Below are 25,901 nucleotides of genomic sequence, written 5' to 3' on the forward strand. Positions count from 1 at the left end.
AATGTTTCTGTTCATTTAAACAAATAAAACTGACAAGTTTAACTGATTTTATTTTAGCCTATCTTGCAGAGATGCCACATGACATGAGCCACAAAATTGATTCTTGTAAAGTGAAATGACTATATGACAATGTGTTTCATATGAATTTAAACCTTCTATTTGGTAATTATTTCCTTTCTTTTCTTTCAGGTGACAATCAGAATTGTTTCCCTTTTTTTTTTCTTTTACATAACCTGAGTCTGGGTAAGCAAACATTTTTTCGTGATCTAACCCAGGATCTAATCAATAACATGAAGCAAGGTTTATAACTGAAGTCTCTATTAATGTAAGGAAAAAAATGTCTCTACACTTTCACAAGATTCTGATGTAGCACCTAGTCCATAAAAAAAAGTGTTGTGCAAAGTAGAATTTAAAACCAACATGATAAAAGAAAGTGTAAATTTCTATTGGAAATGCAAGCTAAAAAGTCAGCTAATGATAGTCCATGCTTTTTAAAATCAAGCTTAGAATGAAATTATTGTTTGAAATACACAACAATATATATTTAAAGAAACATTTTATTTAGAAAGTATTACAAATGATGTGAATGGCTCTGTATACTTGACTAAACAATTTGTAATTAAACAGAATTTCAGGTATTAAATAAGATGCTAAAATAAAAGGTAAACTTAATTTAAATATATATGAAAAAATGTAAAATCCATATATTAAGTAAGCTTTGTTGCTTACAAATGTATATTTAGACATTGCGTGCATTGTACAGTAATAACTTAGACAGAAAAATAGGGTGGATAAATGAAATTATACACTAGCATCTTTATTTCTTCTTCTTCTCTTGTGTTGAGTTGAACCAGGCATCTAAAAGCTTCTTGCTGTAGTAGATTTGCCATGCATGCACCTGAATAGCAATCACCATGAGTAGATACATCACAGATACAGCTGAGAAGCCAAAGATAAACCGGTAAGCTTTTCCATGTCGGTAGAGCTGCTGAGCCAGTGGAAACATTTCCATTGCACCAAAAATCAAGGGTGCTATTGAGAACAAACCAGCACTGATCATGGAGATCACCAGATAGCTGATGTTGCTCTTCGGCATGGCCAGGGCTCCAATAAATGAGGGCAGGAGACTCAAAAGGTACGGATACTCCCACTGATAGGGCATGGCCACCAGATCATGTGACACCAGATTGAGATGACTAACAACCACCTGCGCTGCCACCAGTATCCATATGAAGAAATGCACTACAGTGAGCTTCTTTATTTCTGATTTTGATGAAGCACTGAAAGACATTTTGTTTTTTAAGTTCAAATGCATATTCTGATATACATATATGCAGTTATTGGTTGTTATATTGCTGTGAGACTATAAGGGTTGTAGTTACCTCATCTGATAGTGAGAAGCCTCTTTCTCTCTGTGTTTAAAATCACTCCCATCAGTCCCTGCAGCTCTTGGGCGTGCACGTGATGCCATTGCCAATTTCCAGATGACTTTAACACCCTGTAGACATATGTTATTCACAGGCCCCAATACATAAACTATAGTTTAACAAACTTAAATTATTATTGTACAGAGCATCTTTAAATTGTAATAGAAATATCTTTAAAATGTTAAAATAAACTGTACAACATTTAATCTATCAAGCCGGACAATAACTGAAAATGATAATACTGCACCAACATCTAATAGGGGCCCAGTATTAGAGTTGTGACGTTCGCGAACGAACCGATTCTTTTGAACGGCTCATAAACATGAACGATGGGAGCCGAGTCGCGACTGGAGAGGAGCCGTTCTTTCTATCGTTCTTTTTTCCTATGCGTGTTTCACACAGATTCATACAAATGAGCTCCGCCAGGAGACAGAACAGTTATAGGGGGAGGGGCGCACCCAGCGCAGGCCAACCCTTTATAGCGTGATGATATTAGTTATTAGTTGTGCATGCATTTACATTGCATTTTGTGTTCATTTAAAACTTATTTTAAAATCATTAAAAATGTTCTTTTGTGATACTGTACTTGTATAGAAATGTTTCACTAAAAGCTGTTTTCCACAGACATTCATTGCAGCCCACTTTGTTATTGTTCATTGACTTGAAGGGGCTGATGTCCTATTTGCAAAGTTTACAGTAGTAATAGTATGTAGTATGTAGACATTTCCATTTTATTTATTCTAATTTTATCTACTTAAAAAAAAAAATTAGTTTTCTATCAAAATGTTCTTGTGTGATAACAATGTTCTTGTGTGTTTGTAGTAAAAGCTGCTTTGCACAGAAATTCATTGCAGCCGGCTTTGTTTTTTATGTTTATTTGTGAGTAGGTATTGTATGAATAACATAAGTCAACGTAGTTCCCTATCATAGGTCACTTCGATGCTGCGGTGACGTCACCACGTATGGGAACACCTCTGGTGTGACGAATGTCTGAAGCCCTATACCATCCCGCCAATCCTATTGGCCAAATGGCGCATAGCACCACCCTGCGCATGCGCACGCATGATATACCTGGGTGCAGCGCGCCATTTCGCTCAGATTTCATTCCTTCAGGAATAGCGAATCATCTGTGCCCTATCATCTCGCGTTCTCCAGCGATTTTCTTCGAGCAGTGTTAACTCCTCTTTCGCGGACGCGATGAGTCAACGAAAGGTAAGAGCCGTATATGGGTTTATCACAGGGAGGCACTCATGAGAGATTCGTTTGCAGCCTCTCTCATGTTCTCTCTGTGATAGCCTACGGCTATGGTAAAATAAGAAAGTAATCCGCGCTCTGGAGTCTATTTCTTCAGTCGCCTCGCGTCTAACCCCCACCGTTCGCTTCTGCGGTCGCCGAGGCCCCGCACGAGGTGTTGGTTAGGGGCGATATGTGCGGCTTGACTATGAGTACAGTGATGCACTGGATTTTTCCACTTGCTCGCTCTCCCCTACTCGAGCGCGGTAATCAGAGCAGTTTTGCTTTATACTATGTTGTCTACCGCAGCTTCTACTCAGAGTAGGCTCTGACCGGCATAAGCGGTTCTCTCCCTCCGAGCGGACAGGAGAAACGCGCTTCCCCTTTTCTCAGTGTGCTAATATGTGGCTATCCACGCGGTGGATAAACTACCCTTCTCACGGACCTCCACCAAGAGGTTCGAGGTCCTGGAAGCAGCCTTATCGGCGCATATCACGAACGGCGCGGGTTTTTGCCACGATTTAGTGACATGCTATTATATAGCGATGCCGTTTGACTACCTCTCTAGCCGAACGGATCGCGCCTAACTCCGCCGCGACCTAGTCTCGTCTAGACGTATCGAGTCGTGTCTATTTCGGGAAAAATTTCATTCTCTTATTACGGTTCTTTACGAGAAGCCTCTCGTTCTCCCCCACGCTCTAACATTGACTGTCTCGCAGCACAAGCACTTCGAGCGTCACTGAACTGAGCTGTTATTTGAGCGCCCCTCAGACACTGCACAATTCGTCTTCAGAGTTTGAGGGACGGCACAAGAGACTGGCGAATTTGGCCAGTTTATGACGGCTCACACAGCTGCCGCGTTCTCGCTAGCGGCGTGGCCCTATGTTTATCTTGTTGGTTTAAATCCTGCCGTGGACACGCTTCAGGATTATACACAACGAAACACAGCGAGTTTGACGCATGCATTTCCTTCTATGTTTGCCGGGGTCTGTGCCCTCCACTGAAGAGTGCTGTTGGACTGCTATGCACATCCAACCCTCTCACTGCAGTCCCCACGCTCTAACATTGACTGTCTCGCAGCACAAGCACTTCGAGCGTCACTGAACTGAGCTGTTATTGGAGCGCCCGCTCAGACACTCTGCACTATTCAGCCTTCAGAGTCTGAGGGACGCCACAAGAGGCTGGAAAATATGGCCAGTTTATGACGGCTCACACAGCTGCCGCGTTCTCGCTAGCGGCGTGGCCTAATGTTTTCTTGTTGTATTAAATCCTGCCGTGAACACGCTTCAGGATTATACACAATGAAACGCAGCGAGTTTGACGCATGCGCCTTACTTCATGTTTGCCAGGGTCTGTGCCCTCCACTAGAGAGTGCTGTTGGACTGCTAATGCACATCCAACCCTTTCACTGCAGTCCCCACGCTCTAACATTGACTGTCTCGCAGCTAAGGCACCTCGAGCATCATTGGATTGAGTTATCATTTGAGCGCCCCCTCAGACACTCTGCACAATCCAGCCTTCAGAGTTTGAGGGGCGGTACAAAAGGCTGGCAAAGATGGCCAGTTTATGACTGCTCATACAGCCGCCACGTTCTCGCAATGGCGACGTGGCCCGATTTTTATCTTGGTGAATTAAATCCTGCCGTGGATACGCTTCAGGATTATACACAACGAAACGCAGCGAGTTTACGCATGCGCTTTACTTCATGTTCGCCAGGGACTGTGCCCTCCACTATAGAGTGCTGTTGGACCGCTAATGCGCATCCAACACACTCACTGCAGTCCCTACGCTCTGACATTGGCTGTCTCGCAGCAAACAGCGCTTCGAGCAGCATTGGATCGGGCTGTGACGCCAGGCATAAATAATAACTAATAATCCCTCAGACACTGCGCAATCCAGCTTTCAGATTTTGAGGGGTGATTCTAGGGTCTTACACAGACGACCCATTTATGACGGCTCGCACAGCCGCCGTTTTAGTTAGCGGCAGAGCTTGATGTTCAATTCGTTGGTCTAATTCCTGCCGTGGACACGTTCAGGATTATACACAACGGGACGCAATAGCTCTTATGCATACACTTCCCCTGTGCACGAATGCCGCAGGCTTTTCCGTGCACGGACATTGTGTATGACAACGTTGCAGAAAGCGGAAATTTGAGAAACTGCTAGTATCGTTTTGGGTCGCGTGTAACGCTTGCCCGGCATTTCTCAATGGGTGTTACGCACAATTGTCACGGATACACCAATTCGCTTTTTAGAGGCCCGCCTCTTTCCGCTGAATTCTTTCCACGGTGGTAGACTGATGGTAATAGCAGTGTTGTGACAGGAGATGTCAACTCTGCTGAGCAAAGGGGCTATAGAAGTCGTAGACCCCATACTTCTCAATGCATGGATGTAGCTCTGGCCCCGTTGCGGCTCCAGGGCGTCCATCTGTTAACCACTTGTACGATTGACAGCGGCATTCCCCGTAATTTGTCTGGGGTTACTTCACATGCGCCCCTTTTCAGTGGAAAAGTGGGCGGAAAGACGAAATATTTCACCCCGTTGTCTTCCGCATCCGACGATTTCGGTGACACGGAGTGTGTGATGTCGTTAAAACTATGGATGCCAACCGAGTTTCTCCTACCGGGGTTCGGCTGGGGATTGAGCTTTCCCAGAGACCGTCACGACGGATGCGTCTTTGACCGGTTGGGGAGCTGTTTGTCAAGGGCTATCAGCCCATGGAGTGTGGACAGCTGCACAACGCGGTTGGTATATAAACCGGTTGGAATTACTGGCAGTTTTCTGGCTCTCCAGTAATTCGCGAATCTGCTGATCGGCCGTCTTGTGCTGCTCAGATCAGACAACACAGCGTTTGTCTCATACCTGAATCATTAGGAAGGATTACGCTCTCGCCCCCTGTGCAGGCTGGCGAGACATGTTCTTCTCTGGTCTCAGAGAAAATTTCTGTCGACCCGAGTTGTTCATGTCCCTGGACGTTTGAACTTCGGAGCGGATATGCTATCCAGACAGGCTCTGGAACAGGGAGAATGGAGATTACACCTCCAGACGGTGAATCTTTTATGGTGGGTATTCGGCAAAGCGAAAGTGGATTTATTTGCGTCTAACATGACTACGCATTGCCCGCTATGGTTCTCCCTATGCCCCCCATCGCCCCTGGGCGTGGATGCATTAGCTCACAGCTGGCCCAGGACCAGTCTGTATGCTTTCCTCCGATTCATTTGATCCCAGCGGTATTATGCAGAATACGGCGGGACAGAGTGGAACAGCTGCTGCTGGTGGCTCCGCGATGGCACACGCAGCCGTGGTTTGCGGATCTATCAGTCTGCTAGCGGGCTCTCCGTGGAGATTCCCCTCAGGCAAGATTTATTATCACAAGCACAGGGGCTGATTTGGCACCCGAGGCCGGATCTGTGGAAACTGTGGGCGTGGCCACTGAGCGGAGTGCATTAGTATGTCCCGGTCTTTCTGTTGGAACCGCTGAGACTATATTGAATTCTAGAGCAGCTTCTACGAGACGCTTATATGCTTTCAAGTGGAGACTGATTACAGCCTGGTGTGGCAATCGTAATGTGGATCCAGTTTACTGCCCAGTGGCTTCAGTGCTGGAGTTCCTCCAGGATTGTTTTTCGGATGGCGTAACACCAGCCACTTTTAAGGTTTACGTGGCAGCCATTTCAGCTTACCACGAATACTTAGGCGGTGCCTCTATGGGGCGTCATCCATTAGTTTCTCGTTGCATACAGCGTGCGCGACGGCTGAGGCCTTTCCGCCCTGTTCGAGTTCCTTCATGGGGTTTATCCTTTGTGTTGCTAGGTTTATCAGGGCATCCGTTTGAGCCCTTGGAGCCCGTATCGTATAAATTCTTGACACTGAAGACATTTCTTCTCATGGCTTTATCCTCCCTCAAGAGAGTTGGGGATTTACAGGCTCTTTCTGTTTCACCCTCATGCATGGAATTTGCACCGGGCTCTGTGAAGGTGCTGCTGCGGCCCAGGCCTAACTATGTTCCTAGGTCGCATCTAACCTCTTTCGCTTTCAGTAAGTGTTCCTGGAAGCTTTTTCACCTGCTGAGGCTGGATCAAGAGATCTAAGTCTTTGCCCTGTGAGAGCTTAAAGACTTATGTGGATCGTACAGCCCCTTGGCATGAATCTGACCAGCTGTTTGTCTGTTTTGGACATAAAGTAAGGGCCATGCGGTTACAAAGCAGCGCATGTCCCATTGGCTGGTGGAGGCAATTTCTTTGGCCTATGAGGCGCGCGGACTCGCTTCGCCCTTAGGAATTGAGGCTCATTCCACTTGAGCTGTGGCTTCTTCTCAAGCTTTTCTCAGTGGATCTTCTATGGATGATATCTGTGCTGCGGCAGGATGGTCCTCACCGAGCATTTTTTATCAAGTCCTACAGTCTGGATGTGAGGATGGCTCCTGGCTCCCGGGTTCTCTCCGCTTGAGCAGATGCTTCCTCTGATCTCAGTTATCAGGTACGTCAGGCGTTTTGGTATATCGTTCCCATACGTGGTGACGTCACCGCAGCATCGAAGTGACCTATGATAGGGAACATCTCGGTTACGTATGTAACCTTGGTTCCCTGAATAGGGAACGAGATGCTGCGGTTCTGGCCGTTCCGTACCTTGATAACTCTTCATCTTCAGTCATGAAATCTGAGCGAAATGGCGCGCTGCACCCAGGTATATCATGCGTGCGCATGCGCAGGGTGGTGCTATGCGCCATTTGGCCAATAGGATTGGCGGGATGGTATAGGGCTTCAGACATTCGTCACACCAGAGGTGTTCCCATACGTGGTGACGTCACCGCAGCATCTCGTTCCCTATTCAGGGAACCAAGGTTACATACGTAACCGAGATGTTTTACACACACACACACACACACACACTTTGTACTAAAGGTAAATCAAAATAATGATGTCACTGTCTAAGCAGAGGGATTTGTGCAACCCTATGGAATATAGTCGACACATGAGAAATGAGGTAATAATCAATATTTCAGAATAATTCAAACTCAGATATTGGTGTGTGATATCTGAGCTTTAATTATTTGACTACAAATCTCACCTCATAATACCTCCCAGTGATTATTTCCAGGATAAACTGAGATGCTCCCAAGCTGGCTTCTTAAAACTGACTAAATATTTAAAAAGAGCCAAAAGAGCCATTCTTTTGAACGGCTCTTTGAAAGGAACGGATCGCGAAGATCCGGATCCCCTCAAAGAGCCATAAATCCCATCACTACCCAGTATAGATAAATGGCATAATATCTCATGCACATTCTAGTGTGCAATTTACATTAAAACACTCCAACAGAGAACTAAACCGAAATATATAAGCAAAGCGTGTGAATTTCATGTAACATATAAATATGCAAGGTGAAGCATAACAATATATGGCTGTAGTCTATACAATAAAGAAATAAATGATCTCTTTAAAAAAATGTAGGCACATATTGCCATCCGGTTTCCGGATGAAGGACGCATTGATCGTTTGAATTAACAGACGGATCACTGTGTAAATTGAAAGTATAGGCCCTATTTCTTGCGATACGCATTTCAATAATAATAATAATAATAATAAAAACAGCCTTACCGTATGGATTGATGAAACGCGCCGAAAGCGACAGTGAGGAGATTAGATGAGGAAATATTATCACAAAGGGTTTTTATCAATGAAGGCAATAATATGTTGCTCATGCGCACAAATAGGGCAGTAAAGAATCTCTCCGCCCCTTCGCGCAATCTGTTTGATAGCGCAGCGTCTCTGACCGAGTAGTGAGCAGGATGCGGTGGTTTGGCTTTTTAATATTAAATGGGTTCCTGGATCCTCACGATTCTGACTTCCTGGGAGAAGAGGATGTAACAGCTGGCGAAAATCGTACTATGGTGAAGGCTATAGGCCCATGGATATTAATGAGGTCATGTGACTGGACAGATCCAGGGAGGTCATCATGCTTTCAAAATGTCAAGCTTTCGCCATCGTAACCTTACCCTATGAGGCGCCGTGTATTACCCACCTCCGACCCACACACACACCATCCCCCACGACAACGAATGCATAAGCCTACCTATTGTATTGTGTTAAACTTTCCTAAATACAGTTACAGCTCTCCTTCAAAGCAAGGGATATTTAAGTCTTTTTCTCTTTTTGATGACTAAGACGAAGTTACCACGGTAGTTTTCTATTGTAAATAATTACTACTGAATAGTATAATTGACAATAGTAACTGTGTCACGTTTTTAAATGACCAATAAATGAGCAACATAGGATTTAGATGCAGAGTTTATTTACAAACAGTTCACCTTTGAACTATAATTTTATAGGACCTTTTTTTCTTTTCTTTTTTTTTTTTTTTTGTAGCTGTTTTTAGACATGGTAATAAGATCTTAAATTTGATATTTTAATTCCCCAAGTGACCATATTTAGATGATGTCATTGTTACAAGAATTTGATGGAAATACAGTTGATGTAAGTCATCTTTATTAAAAAAAAAAATAATAATAAAATAAAATAGAAAAAAAAAAAAAACGTTAAATAAAAGGGGGGTGGAACGTACTGAGACAGATTTTTACTGGATTAGACGATTTTAGCATCGTTATTGAAAGTGACCCACACATAAAGACAAATGTTATTACATAATAAGTAATTAAAAAAAGGATGGAAATGAGGGAAGTGATGATATGGCTGATGATAGTGAGAGGTATTGTATTGTGAGTAAAATTTTCATTTTGATGACAGTTTATTATAGAAATAGAAGTGGTTTTCAGACAAATTATTATTTAAAGTTTGGGGGGCTGGGAGTTTGGCTAAAAGAAAATCTAGCACACGTACACATGCTCTCTCTAGTGCACACACACACACACACACACATACAAACAAATTCATATTTTGGTTGCAGTTCACACAGCACTTGTGTTACAATATTGCAAGTATGCAAAACCTTTAAAAAATAATTATTGATAAAAACAAACATGATATGTGATATTTAAAAAAATATTTTTTCTCATCTCATTCAAAGCAAATACATTTGTTATCATGCAAATGTCACAAATACATTAAAAATAGTGTTCTTAACATTTTAAAGCATTTATATTCATGTTTGATATCATCAATAAAACAAATACATAAATACGTTACAAAAACAATCTTCTCAAAAATCTGTTTAAATGTGGTGTTGAATATTTTTGCTACAATCTGTCAGAGTCTTTGTGCAGGTTGTATCTTTACAGACACAGCACTCTGTAATTTAGCATTGCATATATTCAACTATAGACTGATATTGTTAGGTTGAGATTAAAGGAGCTGTTTCTATGAGTCTCTTTTCTTCCCTGTGAAAGTGTACTTAAAAATACTGACATTTTTAAAAAGTCAAATATTTTAATGTCAGTTCTTTTTCCCCCTTATTCTCCTTAAAATTCTTTCACTTATTCCTGTGGTTTACATTGGGTACAGTAAAAAGCCAGAGAAGGAGGAGTCGACATACTGTCCTGCATAAAATCCAGCTGCCTGGTCAGATGGTAACTGTAAATAAACTGTGTCTCCTGGTTGTAATGGAATGACAGCACTCCCAGACGCTTGATCCAGGAATCCCTTCTTGTACTCATCATATGTATACATAAGTGGCTCCCCATTCCTGTAGAGCCCAACCCATACATTGGCACCCTTGCAGTGCACATGATAGGCAAAATAGTAGATGCCTGGGAGGTCACAAGTGAATACACCAGTCTGAGGGTTGTAATTCTGACGCCCATTATACAGTAGTTTGTCAAGCACTATTGGCATGCCAACTGGAGGGAATGGTGTGGTAAGCTTGGCAGTGAAAGCAGGCATCTCCAGACCATTGGCACCCATCATGTCACCCCCACCTGCATATTTCCCTTTCTTGTACACACCAGTTTTCATACCATCTAGGGCAGGTCCCATCTCAGAAAGAACACCCATCAGGTCGGGTGAGGGAGTGGGGCCTGGGGGTCCTGGAGGCCCTGGTGGACCTTGGAGTCCTGGCTGACCTGGGGATCCATTCTGGCCACGTGGACCTGCTGGACCAATAGGACCAGGGGTTCCAGTAATGCCTTGACCAGGTGGACCAGCTTGACCTGGTAGACCAACTTCTCCCTTTGGCCCAGGAGGTCCAGGAGGCCCACTTGGTCCTCTTGGTCCTGCAATTCCTGAAATACCTTTAGGACCCTGTGGTCCTCTGGGGCCAGGCTGACCAAGTTCTCCTTTAAGACCAGGCAGGCCAGATGGACCTGGGGGACCAGGTAGACCTCTGCTTCCTCCTTCTCCTTTGGGACCTATGGGTCCTTGTGATCCTCTTGGCCCAGGTTCTCCATCTTCACCTTGGAGGCCTGGTTGGCCAGGAAATCCTGGAGGACCTGGCTGCCCCATAGGTCCGGGATCTCCCTTGGCACCTTGTGAACCTCCTTCTCCTTTTAATCCTGGGGAACCAATTCCACCTGGTGCCCCCATTGGTCCTAGAGGGCCTGGAGGACCAGTTTGACCAGGGGGACCCTTCATGCCTGGTTGACCAGCATAACCTTTGTCTCCTTTTGGTCCTTGAGCACCAGGAAGCCCTCCCATACCTTTGTCACCCTTTGGGCCAGGGTATCCAGGTTTGCCAAATCCAGGTAATCCAGGTTTCCCAGGCAACCCTGGTGGCCCTTGTAATCCTTTGTGGCCAGGTGCACCTGGCAGTCCTGGTAATCCTTTTTCTCCTGGAATTCCAATTCCAGGAGCTCCTTGTTGTCCTTGTAGGCCCTGTCCACCAGGTGTACCCTCTGGACCTGGTTCCCCAGACTGTCCAGGTTTCCCTGGAATACCAGGTGGACCTGCTACACCAGGAAGACCAGGCTTACCCATTCCCGGTAATCCTGCCTGCCCTGGCGGGCCAGGTGGCCCAACTGGCCCTTTTATCCCTAATGGCCCTGGTTGTCCAATTCCTCTGTCTCCTTTAGGCCCAGGTAACCCTGGGAGACCAGGGAAACCTTTATGTCCTGGCTCTCCCTTAGCCCCTGGCTGTCCTGGTAATCCTTGTCCACCAGACTTTCCTATTCCTGGCAGACCGGGGGGTCCAGGATGACCGGGGGGCCCAGTCATGCCTGGTTGTCCCTCTTCACCTCTGGGTCCCTGTTCACCTTGCTGTCCAGGTTGCCCAATATCTCCTGGATTCCCAGGCATACCTGTCATTCCTGGCTTACCAACTCCTGGAAATCCTGGGGGACCAGGAGGTCCTGGCTTTCCAGGAGGGCCTTTTATACCAATACCTTGAGGCCCAGGATGTCCTTGGGGCCCAGGCGGACCAGGGGGCCCTTTCGGCCCAGTCTCTCCTTGAACAGCCTGCTCACCTCTGGGAATGGTCTCACCTTTATAAGGGAAAAGCTAGGTCAGTACTACAAAGCCATATACATCATTTACAATGTGAATATAAGTGTTAAGATAAACAAATGTTCATACCTTTGATATTTTTGCCTTTGTTTACGTGCATTGGTAGGTCTTTTCTGTAGTGTGGATATAGCATGTGTGAAATATCCTTTCCCATTCCCATGTGAGGCATCTGTGGTAAGGGTTGATGTTGTTGAGGATGTGGTTTGTGTCCATAATATGCACCTCCAAAAGCTGATGGCAATAGAATCAAATGCACCAAAGCAACTAGGAAAGCAGCCATGGCCATGGCCTGTTGTGGGGTGAATCAAAGAATTAATAATGCAATCAATGATCAGTTATGTTACCAATTAAGTATCCAATTTAGTAATAAATCAATAAGTGTCATTCATCCAACTGACTGTTAATTAAACATAAATTACATAAATGCATGTTAATACATCAACAATATATATACATATATATAATAATTGATACATATATAACATATATAAATATTTTTTACATATCTAAATAAAAAAATTATTACCATTAACAAGTTAGGACCTAATAAGTAATGTATAATATACTGCCAATTGCTAACAGTATCAATTATAATCTCTGCAACACACCCTGTTCTCTGATAGAAAAAAAAATGTAAAGACATTAAACTACCAAAACACTTTAAACAACAGGACATACTGAGAGACCACAAACAAGCAATAGACTATTTCCTTCACAAAGGAAGATTATGCAACTATTCATTATAATTGTAATATTCTTTTAGCTTAAACAAAGCAAAAAACATCAAAAAGAGTTCTAACTTGAAATTGAGTCATACCTACGGTATTAAGAACATAAGAGACTTCATTCAACAACAATATAAATCCTAACTACCCCAAACTTTTTAAATGTAGTGTAAATTAATTGATAATATAATAATAAATTCCAATGTTAACATCACCTCCAATAACTATGCAATCATCTCACTTGATCACCTTCTTGTCTTGAAATTACACACAACTTTCTCAGTTATCTAAATTTAACCTATACTCTTAAACGTGACTTTACTTTCAAACTGTAAAAGCAAGTCAAAGGACAGGAAGCAGCCCGTTTATTGGAATTTCTCACTTCTAAGAATCTCTAGGGAAGTTCTCAGTAACTAGAAAAAAAACTTTCAGTAATTTACCTTTCACACTGCAGGAATCCCAGACAGTAAACAGTGGGTGTTCATGCATGCTTACATTGTTATATTTAAGTTTAATGTTATGCTTGTCTCTTAGCCAAATACGTTTTTTTAAAACACGTTGATGCTTTATTTTATATTTTAAAAAAATAAGATAAATAACAGCTTAGATGTGAATGAAACAAAGTTTGCCTCAAGATGATGGAAGTGATGGAGTTGACCTTTGGCTTTTTGTCAGGTTGCTGAAAATCACACAGATGTGCCATGGGCCATCTAGGTTTTCCACTCTTTGAGATGCAAGGATATAGTTACTGGCCAAAGACCAGACTGAGCAGACTGAGAACTATCCTAAAACATTTTTAAGCTGATTTAGCATCATGTAATACTAATAATAACGTCCACTACAAATCAAAAGCTAGTTAGAAATCATTAAGATTTATATGTGCCATTAACTAATTAAGTATGTATGACATCAGAAGATTTGACATTTATCAAATTACATGGTATAAGGGATATCGTTTTATTCAACTATACATTCATTTTTATTTATTGTTGCTTACAAGAAAATAATAATCAAACCACACATATTCTGAAATGTTATTCATACTGTAAGTAACATGAGTGCATATTTCTAAAATCACTGACATAAGCTCAAGTGATGAAAGAGAATAACACTGATGTAAACCTTTACACCCTATCACCTGGCCTCTTTTTCTCCTTCACTCTCACATGTGCTCCCAGACCTTTCTATGGACTTCCTATTTTTAAGGTTGTCCTGGAATACACAAAGCAATCAAATCAGTAAAGAAGTATAATGTCACAAGGAGGAAAGGCACTCATTACCATAAGCGTTAACATTAAAGTGGTCATATGATGTGATCTCAATTCTTCTGTGCTCAAAGACTGTTTCTATAAAGTGGGACAGCTCCAACTTTGCAAGGACAGTCTGGTGCTTCTGACTCACAGCCAGTAAGTACTTTTTTTTTTTTTTTAAGATTTTGTGATGATTCAAATGCGAGTTTTGAACAGTGTAGACTAGTGCTAGTTGTTTGTCATTTCTCCGATCACAAATGCAGACATGGTTTTATGATTATGTGGCACAATACATAATGTAACACATAAAAACAAAGTATAGGTCATTATAATCAGTAATTATAATCAGTCCCCACTGGATTCAACAAATGCCTCATTTGTATTGGGTTTTATTGGTTTTGAATCATCGTGCAGGGAGACGGCATCACAATATGTTAAGGGGCATAATATTTCCGTCACACGTTTGAGGTATTCAGACAATCACAATGCACTGGATAGCTGGCCAATCAGAGTACACCTCGCTTTTCAGAACGATGAGCTTTGAAAAAACAACTTGTTTCAGTAAGGCGGGGCATAGATGAGCAACGATAATGTACACTGTACACATGGAAAATAATGTGTTTTTTTAACCTTAAACCGCATAAACAATTTGAATAACAATGTTATTTTTAGCAACATTATATGACCCCTTTAACATTTTGATTAGCTATAGGTATCACTACAATGACTAGAACAACATACTGTACAGTGATCATTAACAACGTTTTCATAATTATATTGGAAAACATAATTAGAAAAAAATGATCTATTTCTATGTGCACTTTGACCCAAATCCTGGCAATCAGTTAGAAGTGATGTGAATTTTCTGATGGTATAAACAAACTGTAAGAGTTAATGTTTATGTCCCGAAACCTCCTTGACACATAATAATAAATTCACAGTCATTTTAGAATTGTACATGTTAATGTCAATTTTCAAATGAAAGTGACACCTTAATTCACATATGGCATATCATAAGTTAAACATGGCACATCATAAGTGAATATCATAAGTCTTGGTTTTCATTTATATTGTTTTGTAATAGAAAAAAAAAGACATCACCGTGCAAAAGTTAGGGGCCAGTATGATTTTTTAAATTCCATTTATTTAGCAAGGGTGCATTAATGAAAAGTGACTGTAAAGTCATTTATAATGTTACAATTTTTTTTTTTTTTTTTTAATTTGACAGAAATTCAGCTTTGCGGTCACATGAATAAATTAAGGTTAGGGTTTAATTTTACAAATATTTTTATTTTATATAAATAGTAATATTTTACAATATTACAGTTTTATCTATTTTTGATCAAATAAAAACGTTGTTAACATCACCTTCCATAATTATGCACTCTTCAGTCTTTTTCATTTGAGATTATACAACCTGACTTTCTGTTGCATCTAAATTTAGCCTATACTTTTAAAAGTGACCTTTGAACCTAGTGAAAAATGCCCTCCATACTATTTGTGAAATGTTCTTCTGGAATCCCATTGCTTCAAGTAACCAAACGCATGAACACCTCAGCAAATAAGTCTAGTTAAACTCACATTCAGCCTCTCACTGAGACCCAGATGGCCAGCAGTGTTTACAGAAATTCTTCCTCTCTCTTGTCCCTCATTCTTTCCTTCTGTCTTTCATTTCATTCAGTCTCTCACACCCTTTTCTCCCATCTTTACAGAGTGGTGCACTCACAAAGAAACACATAAATCATCATTGACAATACATTTATTCTGGCTCTCTATGGGAAGAAAAAGAGAGGGGTGATTCTTGGTGTACCAAGGGAGGACTTCAAGAGGCCATGATGCAGTAAACCGATATATTCCAGATTATCAGTTGATCTACTTGGTTAATACCTTTTTTCCCTCCACTATAACAGAAAATTTCATACATGAATGTATTGATGCACATTCAATTTTTTTAATTTTTATGAGTGACAAGAAACTAAAACAGCCATGAAAAGTATATGCCAACAATCAAATACAAATTAAGCATAAATTATTATTATCATCATAACTAACAAAACTGTGTATCAGAGTTATATAAGAGTTCAGTTAACTTATATATGAAACTCTGATTGAGGAACAAAACCAGACAGATGAAACCGAGAGTGTATTATAACATGTTTGTGTTGTAGAAGCAGACCAATAAGGTGCGTAAAAAATTCATATGCCAGTCTTGTGATGTAAACAATTTTTCACTTTATCTACTGTATGATGTAGCAGGCAGACTATATTGTGCTGTTGGATTCACAACTCCCAGCCCAGCTGTGAAACAAACAGGCCTTTTTGAGGTAAAACAGGGTCTTCATTCTCTCTAAGCATCTGTTTGTGTCACAGAAACCTTTTAACAGCTGAGCGTTTATAAGAGTGAGAAACACAGCAAGGGTCTACTAGCCTCAAAGTGCATGTGTGGGGAGAGGAAAATGTCTGTAGAAAAGAAAGAATATATCTCTGCAAGATGAATATAATGGATTTATATACAAATCTGTAAAACAATTTATATATTTAGTGATAAGCTATTTACGTACATAAATTCTGGTATAAAAATAGTCAATATAATTAATGAAACATTCATATCTCATCAATCACCAGTACAAGACTAGTCAATACAGTAAATAAATTGAACATATTATATACATACGATTACCATTATAAACATTTATGAGTGATTTATCATCCACTAATCTAATTGTAGATGAACTCCTGGCAAATTAATTTGGATTGACATTTCAGATAAATCTGAACATTTCTCTTCACTTATTGGTTCACGTGTAGGTTTGATGATACCCTAAAGTGATACTGAAAGCTGATATGCCTCCTACGACAATGTTGTTAATATTTGCAGATTTATTTTTTTTGAGTATCATTCACAAGAGTTGATCTCCAACAATAATACAACATCACAGAGAACTAATACGGCAATACAGAAAGACAGAAAAATTTAATTTGTTGAAAAAAAAAAAGTTCCTTAATGCAAGATGTTTTTAAAGACTTATTTATGTATTTATTTATTTTTATTGGAGGAGCTTTATATTTAAAAGTGTTTTTATCAGTACACATATCCAATGTGAGTGCTTTGGAATTAATTTGGAAGGAATTTCATTCCTGCTTCAAGCAAACAACATTTCCATTCTGATTAGCGAATTTAGTAATACGAAAATGCTGTCAGGCTCCTCTAACATTTATGTAGCGATTACACTACTAACAGAAGGAGTGCTAACACAAAATAGGCAGGTACACATCGTTTTTGACCAAATATTTGCTAATTAATCTACCATCAACCTATCGCTAACTTCAGCAGAACTTAATAAAAGTGGCTCACAGCAAATGCTGAAACTGTTAGATTGTCAATCACAGTTTATTTCTGCTAAAACAATGACAGGCTGACCTTCACAAGTCACATCCCATTGTGCATCTAATAGATGTCTGCTTTGTGTTCCTCTCACAACTGAGAGTTAAACTGACAGTACACTATCACTATCACAATCACACATGTATGTAAAGAATCCATATGGCTGCCACCAGGAGAGGGAGCTAACACAACATCTTTTGAGACAAAACCATTAGCCCACCAAACTTGCTAAAGCATCCATTATGTATTTCTGCTCAGAATTTCTATAAAAAAATTGATAAATATAACATTAAAAGTTTTCTGTATAACTGTACACTGAATACATGTTTATTTAAACTTTATAAACCACTCATAAATGATTAAACAACCTACAAAACAGTTTATAGTTGCTTTATATCGGCACATTTTATGCAGTAAAACTAATCAGATTAATATATCACAGACACATATAAGAGCCTAAAGATAATGTATTACATTTAACAATGAAACACAGTTTCCCATCTTTGCCTGTAACAATCAGTGCAGTAGGGCAGATTCTAATTAAAGTTTAGAATTTAGATTTTCAACACACACTTTCTGACACTGATGTACAATTATAAAATGTGGAAAAGCTGTTATTTAGCTGTATATCTATTCTCTTTAAACAACAATTTCCCCATTTGTCTTTACTTGTCTGCTTGGTCATCAGTTTTGCAACAGTTTTGCAAATTACAAATGTGCATCAATAAGCAACAAGATAAGCAGTTACAGATAAATGAAATGATGAATATATAAATGTATTTCCTTACCTTTCCTTTGACTGGCCGTAGGAGGAGATAATCTCAAGGATTCTCTGAAACACACCTTGACCAATGCGAACTGGACTTAAACAGGAAACAGTCTGCAGATGACCACCTTTTATCCACAGCAGGGTGGAGTCAGAGAGCAAGGGAGGGAGAAGAGAGAGAGATTGCTACAGTGTGGATGAACGTGACAACATAAAGATGCAGTGTTTTCAGGACAGACACTGAGATTTGTTTGATTTTCCAAAATCGCTGTCTAGTGATGGGCAGCTCAACCCTTACTGTGGTGCAAGATGTCCATAGACTTTCCTGTTCATTGATTTGTCACCATATTCTCAGCTGAGGTAGGGCTGCACTGTAAGGGATATCATTGAAAAGTTATAAGACTCCTGACTCGAAATGTGGGAAAAACATTTCCACTTAGGAAATATTCCTAAAAAAGTTAATAAATAAATATTGAATGTATCAAAAGTAGCTATACACAAAAATGAATTTGAAATTAAATTTAAACTTTTTGAATATTTACATGTACTGAATCTAATCTGATCTAATCTGATATATGATCTGATCTGATATGATATGATATGGCATTTAAAAGTTTGGGATCATTAATACTTTTTACATGTTTTTGAAAGCCTCTTATGCTTACAAATGCTGCATTTATTTAATAAAAATACAGTCAAAACAGCTAAATAAGTTTCAGATATCTTTTTTTCTATTTTAACATATTTTAATATGTAATTCATTCTTGTGATGCAAAGCTGATTTTCAGCAGCCATTACTCCATCTTCAGTGTCACATGATCCTTTTTTAAAATATTATAATCAATGTTTAAAACAGTTTGTGCTGCTTAATATTTTATACCCTTTTTTCTCCAGGATTCTTTCATGAATAAAAAGTACAAAAGAACAGCATTTATTAGAAACATGAATCCTTTGTAATTTTCTAAATGTCTTTTCATCAATGCAATGCATCCCTGCTGAATAAAATTATTAAATATTATATTGATCACTAATACTATATATATATATATATATATATATATATATATATATATATAGGGGAAATTGTTGTTTAAAGAGAATAGATATACAGCTAAATAACAGCTTTTCCACATTTATATATATATATATCATTTGATTTATTTATTATTTATTCTTTTTTATGTATTATATTGTGCTTGTTTTTTTTAAAAAAAGGGAAATGTCTTAATATTATTGTAATTTATAATTCAAACTGATATTGGACTTATACCTTACACTGTAAACAATGAAAACCTCTCCAACTCAAAACTTTTTAGTGATTGGTTACATCTACATTTTTCAGTTGACCTAATTTACAATAATTATTATTATTTATTTTTTTTACAGTGTATGTTAATTGAACAAAGCTCATTAGTGCAGATATGAGATATGAAAGTGTGTGACATAACACCACAAACATATTAGCTTAACCATTGGTAATCAGGTGGGAAACAGGCTGATATTGCCTTCAGCCCTGTGTTATCAGTCTATTACGGGGCTTTGCGGTCTGAAGAGGGGGAAGAGTGTTTCCACTGTGACGCTACCATTTGAAACAAAATGGTTTTCTAGGACTTCTTCAGTCTGTTATATCAAAATCTCTAATTCTCTAAACTCGAATTACTCGTTCAGTATTTATTTATTCTTAAAAGGTGTCGCTTGCCAATGCAGCTGATTAACATCATACTCATCTGTAAATAGTTGTACTGTTTACGATTAGCTTTGTTAAATGTGTTGGTAAGCCAGGTTGCCCAGGTGATAGGGTCTACGTAGATTGTATAGTCAGCAATGGCAGTAAAATTGCTACATTCCCAAAGCTGCTGTTGTTCTGTATTAAGGCCTTGGATTGCAGAAATCATTACCACGGAAACCTATCATGGGACACCAACCCACACAGGGCAAATCAAACGTAGCTCAAATCATTCTTGTAAATGTACCCCACTCCACACACATCATCAAAATCACTCCAGTCCAGGTGGTTCTGGCCCTTTTTTACTGGAATTTTCTTTTATGAACTACTAATCATGCATCAACACATTTTCAGTGTTTGTATGTGTGCATCGAGGTGTGTGTGAGGTCTGAACCCCCCTTGTTTCTAGGATGCTGACCTGGCCAGAATCTGTTTTTCCTGTGGCTAATCGGCTGTTCCTTCTGGGACTTGTAAAGCCATCACCAAAGAAACCTGTCACCAGTAAGATTTAAGGGTGCCAGAGGTTGTTTTAAAAGTTTCAGAGAACAGGCAGCAAAAGTTTGTCACTCTAAAATAACTTCATATTGCACTGTACTATGTTATGATTAGATTAGATTGAGAAGCAGGTACTAGTGTTTCTGGGCTGTACAGCTACAAAAACAATGCATTTTAATTCTATTGAGTATCCACACAAAAAAAAACTTATCAAAATGACTTCAATTTACTGATCATCAAAATAGTCAAAATGGCGTTAATAATTGTTATGGTCAAACGCTGAAAATTCAGCTTTGTCATCAAAGGAATAAATCACACGAATAAAATTTAAAGCAGAAGACTTTAAATATTTGCAATATTAAAGTTTTACTGTGTTTTTGATTAATTAAATGCAGCCTTGGTGAGAACACTTTCTCAAAAACGTATATATATTTTTTTAATCCTACTGACCTGAAACTTTTGAACGATATAGTAAAAGAAAGAAAGAAAGAAAGAGGAAGAAGAAGAAGAAGACGAAGAAGAAGAACAAGAAGAAAAAGAAGAAAAAAGTGGAAATAAATGTAGTTTAATTCTGCACATGGTATATGGAAGTCAACATTAAATAAAAGTAGACAAAATGGCTCTTGCTGTCTCCGTACATTATACATAATTTATACTTGAAATTATATAAAAATAAAAATTTAATTCAAATACAAACAAATTGCTTAAATTTTTCCAACATCAATTTATCCATAATCCGTTTATTGGATTTATGATTATCATTTGTTACTCTATATGAACCCCAAAACTGGAAGTTTTATTTAAATTAACCCAATACCAAATACTAAAGAGCTTACACACAGAAATCTTATTTTGTTTGTTTGTGTTGTGTCTGACAGAGCTATAAGAAAAGGTCATTGTAGAATAATGTTGTAATAATGTGTCTGTGTGACTGTGCATGTTTTTGCATGAGTGCAGTGTACTTCACGTTACTGTGTTACTGTCTCCCACCGCACACATACTCTGTCTATCTCGCAGTGGACATACAGTCAGTTTAGTACCAGCATGCTTTCTTGTCAGTAAGTTATCACAAAACTATCTGACTCTCTCTCTGTGTGTGTGTGTGTTTGAACTTGTCTAAATGTCACGCATACAGTATTGCCGGTGCCATCGTGTTTGACCTACTGATGTGTGTGAGTGTGTATGAAGTGAGTGTGTGGCTTGTGTGTTTAGCTGTAGGAGTTTACTGTGAGTGTGTGAGGCAGATGGCTCACCCCTTACACCTCCATGTTCCTCTGTACACACTACCCACAATCCTTTGCCTCGGTCAATAGCCTGTAACATTCCAGCACCTTGAACTGTCGTGGGGAAGGTGACATCATCGTTCTGGAAAAGTCAGATGACATTATGACTATTGCCATTTCTGCATTTATAAAAGCTTTTATATAATGGCCATAAAATGGACCAGAAATAAACCAACTGGCTGTAATTTTTCAGCTGATGGCTGACGTGTCTCTCATTACAGCCTGTCACCTTTGCCTCTGAGACATTACTGTCTATGTGTCTGTGCTCACACATGTGTGAAAACCTATTACTAAAAGTGCTGGAGCCATTTTGCTTGACAAGATAAATGACAAAGTCATCAGAATATATTTTGACAGAAGTTCAGAAAGGCAAATAACATGCTTATGTTAAAAGCAACACACACTTTTAAGCTCCTGGCTTTGTGTTTGCATGCATGCATGTGTGTGTGTGTGTGTGTGTGTGTGTGTGTGTGTGTGTGTGTGTGTGTGTGTATGGCCTGCTGGACAGTTCTCAAAGAACCATGGAAATGGCTGCCAAGCTTCATTTAGGGTGGACAGGCAACCCCTCTCCATACGATGCCCGACCTCACAAACCTCCCTGAATGCTTTTACACATACAAAAATATGAATTTATATAGTTGCAACACTGCCAGATTTTGTATTAAATCACACATTAAGTCACTTCAATATCAACATGAGAATATAGAATAACAAGAAGAAAGATAACAAATGACAACTACCCAAAAACAAGACACAAATCTCTTAAATATTATGATAATGTATTATTACATTAAAACAATTTAATATATTAAATATTTATTATGTCCTCTATCTTTGAAAAGTCACAACATATTTCTATTTCAAATAAAAGCTATTCTTTTGAACTTCTATTCATCAATGAAACCTGAAAATAAGAAAAAAAAATTGTTTCACTGCTTCCATAAAAATATTAAGCAGCACAACTGTTTTAACACTGATTAAGAAGTAATAAATGTTTCTTAAGAACCAAATCAGCATATTAAAATGATTTTGTGGAAAAGGATCGTGTAACGCTGACGACAATTCAGCTTTGCCATCACAGGAATGAATTATATTTTATAAAAACATAATGAAATTGTAATTTTAAATTGTAATAATATTTCACAGTAAATATTTTTTTAAGCAAATCAAATCATAGATGTCATTATTATCCAGGGATATAACATTTAACTTCTCCCAATGTTCACTGTCCTTGCAAATCGTTGTTAGTGATGCATTAATAATGTTAGAAGCAGCAGGAGAAGGAAAAACTATATGGCCTTTACCTTTTGGCTGTTGATGTTAAATATGGCTCAAAAATAAAGCTAGTACACTCTGCTGTAGTTTCATGCCCTATAGCCATGTGTGATCACATGCATGACCCCTCCCACGCACAACTATTCCTTGTTTCCTTTCCGTCTGTCTAGTTGTACATGTGTATATTATGTCTGTGCAGGAGGTGTTATAATGTCTGAGTACATGGTTGATGACATATTTAAAATGTGAAATGTTTGCTCAGCAATTCTGATAAACATGTGACAGATCTGGCATTTTGACGTGACGGGGGAGTTTAACCTTCATGAAATCTTAACTAACCCATGATGGCCAATGCTTTAAAGAACACACAACCAAATCACACAACCAGTAGATAGATAGACAGATAGATAGATATATGTGTGTGTGTGTGTGTGTGTGTGTGTGTGTGTATATATACAATTTCCTACTTTCTGCAGTATAAGAATACGGTAAATTTAGATTAAATTAATCAATACACTCATGCAGATACTATATATATATATATATATATATATATATATATATATATATATATATATATATATATAGATTCTGCATGTGTGTATTGATTAATTTAATCTAACTTTACCGTATTCTTATACTGCAGAAAGTAGGAAATCGTAAACAACATAACTGTTGGCCCAATAACATGATGTGATCTGGGATGCCGACCCTGAGAAAAGATAAATCAAATAAAAATAATAATAATAAAATATGCATGTCTACCATTTCAGCCATTTTGAAAATAAATAAATTTCTGACCTAATTAAACAAGTATTATGAAGTTTCGTATGTAGTTTTTATTTTTAATGAAAAACTTGTTAATCATTTTAATTTACACATGCACACAACAACCCACCCATGTGCCTACACACACACACACACACACACACACACACAAAATGGACAATAAACATGGCCACTTGGAAAAGAAGTGTTTTGTGAAACACTGAGGTTCAAAAATGTGGAGAATGTCTAGCATGTTTACCTGTGACAAACATGCACACACACACACAATCACCCATCTGTAAGATTATTATACGGTCACAGATTAGTGATTGACAGAACATTTCACCTCAAAACTGGACCGCAATAGCAACATAACCACAAATCAAAATATATAACCTGTTATGAACATTGTGATACTGAAACTGATTTGCAAGTACGGCGTAGAATATAAAGGACAGCGGCAAGTTTTTGTTCTTACTAGCCCTCTTTGTTGGTAAGTTTAAATGATAGTGTGACGAGTTGGGGGTCCCAGGGCCATGGCAATGGAGTGAGGCCAGTGGAGTAAGTGATAATGCACCACACCTGTGCCACTCACTGGTTTGAGTCCCACCAAAGAGCTCCAGAAGAATAGGAGGAGGAGTGACAACAGCGCAAGATGAGAGAGGACCAGGCCTGGACTTTATTTTGTCTTGGTTGTGTTTGTGCGCGCCAGTCCCCATGATGGGCTGTCACGTTATTTTAAATTTTATTTTATTATTCAAATTGTTTACATTTTTGCCAGTTCATACACCTCCTTCTTCCTTAATTTGAACATTGTTACAGACAGGGTTAAGTGTTTTCTTTTTCTGTATTCTTGAGATTGTTGCCCAGAAAAAAATATTTCCCCAGATGTTGCTCTTTCAAAGAGTTCTCAGTTATGTTTCATGTACGGCATATATCAGCTTTCTCTCAGATGTTTCTCATAAAATTAATGAAAACATAAAAGAAATTGACAGAAATGAGACAACTGTGGAAATAAAGTAAGAGCATACAGCAATAAAGTAAAGTTGATAATATAGTTTAGATCATTTAGTCTCAGCAGAATTTGATGTAAACCAACAGGAAAATTTGTCCGTTCTAAATATTAAAACATACATATTTAGAAGATTTTGTCCTTTATGTATTTCATATAACCCCACACTGGACGCAAGCATGCGACACAATGTTAATGTGACATAAAAACTAAATAAACTTTGGATAAACTCACTGATGCGTTGGTAGCTTTCCATGTCAGTCATGACCAGACGTTATGTTAACTGTCACAAGTCTGACTCTGGGAGACTAAAGTGTGAGAAACAGCTTTTGACCTTTTTGTAGTTCTTTTTTCAGCCTTTAATTTATTCACCCTGAAAATGGCTGTTAAATACACACACTTTTATACATGCACATCCAGCAATTCAGACATAACCTCTGTGACCTTTATAAACCAAAGACCACCAGACAAGTGCTCTCTCAATCATAATTCATATTTCACACAAAGATACATTGAAGCAAATTACTTTCAACAAAACAATATATTATAAAACAAATCTTATATTTTAAATGATACATAGCAGACACACTGTAGCTGACAAACAGTGAAAACTCAAGTTCTGAGAAAATGTGTTTGTAGACACCACTTGGTTTGATATTGTGTTCATACATTTTACAATAGAATAGAATAGAATAGAACATTTTTGAGTTCCTCTCTGGGATCTGCTTAGACTTCAGCTGTGAATGAAATGTTACGGCATGTTTTGTCAAACTCTACTCCTCTGCAACCCACCAAGTCTGAATCCAACCAAATCTCTTAAACAAACGTTTCCATTGTGAAAGTGACTGAAAGATGGAGGGTCTCTGACCTTAAGGTTAAATGGACATACTGTTTATTGGAATAAAACGACATGTGTGTATAGATGTACTGTATATATGTGAGGTGGGGTTGAGGGAATCAAGGAAGACATTTCTCAGAAGGGCTGTGTTTACAGTGGGAATCCATGCTTGCTGGAAAGGAAAATACACATGAAGTAGGAATGAGAGAGTACTCATGGACCAAGGGTCTTCAACGTGATTTACCTTCATCTAAGTCTATACAGACTTCTGTCTGAATTAGATTAATATTTGCTTAAGGGTTTTAGAGATCATCTGAACTCATGCTAT

The 25,901-nt window shown here is 38.9% G+C and overlaps 2 protein-coding genes across 2 annotated transcripts; both read right to left on the reverse strand.

The window, feature by feature from the left end:
• Positions 1–71: 71 nt before the first annotated feature.
• On the reverse strand, positions 72–8,997 carry LOC113053192 (protein jagunal homolog 1-A-like). The gene is made up of 3 exons (XM_026218015.1): positions 8,259–8,997; positions 1,383–1,498; positions 72–1,280 (listed from the first exon to the last, which is right to left on the reverse strand). Exons 2-3 carry the CDS (start codon positions 1,469–1,471, stop codon positions 818–820), a joined length of 552 nt encoding a protein of 183 aa, XP_026073800.1. The 5' UTR covers positions 1,472–1,498; positions 8,259–8,997; the 3' UTR covers positions 72–817.
• Positions 8,998–9,129: 132 nt separating this feature from the next.
• Positions 9,130–18,299, reverse strand: LOC113053188 (collagen alpha-1(VIII) chain-like). Its single transcript, XM_026218012.1, has 3 exons — positions 18,199–18,299; positions 12,120–12,339; positions 9,130–12,028 (listed from the first exon to the last, which is right to left on the reverse strand). The coding sequence occupies exons 2-3, from the start codon at positions 12,334–12,336 to the stop codon at positions 10,104–10,106; spliced, it is 2,142 nt and encodes a 713-aa protein (XP_026073797.1). The 5' UTR covers positions 12,337–12,339; positions 18,199–18,299; the 3' UTR covers positions 9,130–10,103.
• Positions 18,300–25,901: the final 7,602 nt, after the last annotated feature.

This window comes from Carassius auratus, chromosome 34 (genome assembly GCF_003368295.1).
Source record: "Carassius auratus strain Wakin chromosome 34, ASM336829v1, whole genome shotgun sequence".
Lineage (NCBI taxonomy): Eukaryota > Metazoa > Chordata > Actinopteri > Cypriniformes > Cyprinidae > Carassius > Carassius auratus.

What these genes read in the sequence shown, in the direction of transcription:
- LOC113053188 (XM_026218012.1), bottom strand. Translation starts at nt 12,336, where the DNA reads ATGGCCATGGCTGCTTTCCTAGTTGCTTTGGTGCATTTGATTCTATTG. An exon ending in CAAAGGCAAAAATATCAAAG is followed by an intron (nt 12,029 to 12,119) that starts GTATGAACATTT and finishes TCCCTTATAAAG; the next exon opens with GTGAGACCATTCCCAGAGGT.
- LOC113053192 (XM_026218015.1), bottom strand. Translation starts at nt 1,471, where the DNA reads ATGGCATCACGTGCACGCCCAAGAGCTGCAGGGACTGATGGGAGTGAT. An exon ending in GCTTCTCACTATCAGATGAG is followed by an intron (nt 1,281 to 1,382) that starts GTAACTACAACC and finishes AATGTCTTTCAG; the next exon opens with TGCTTCATCAAAATCAGAAA.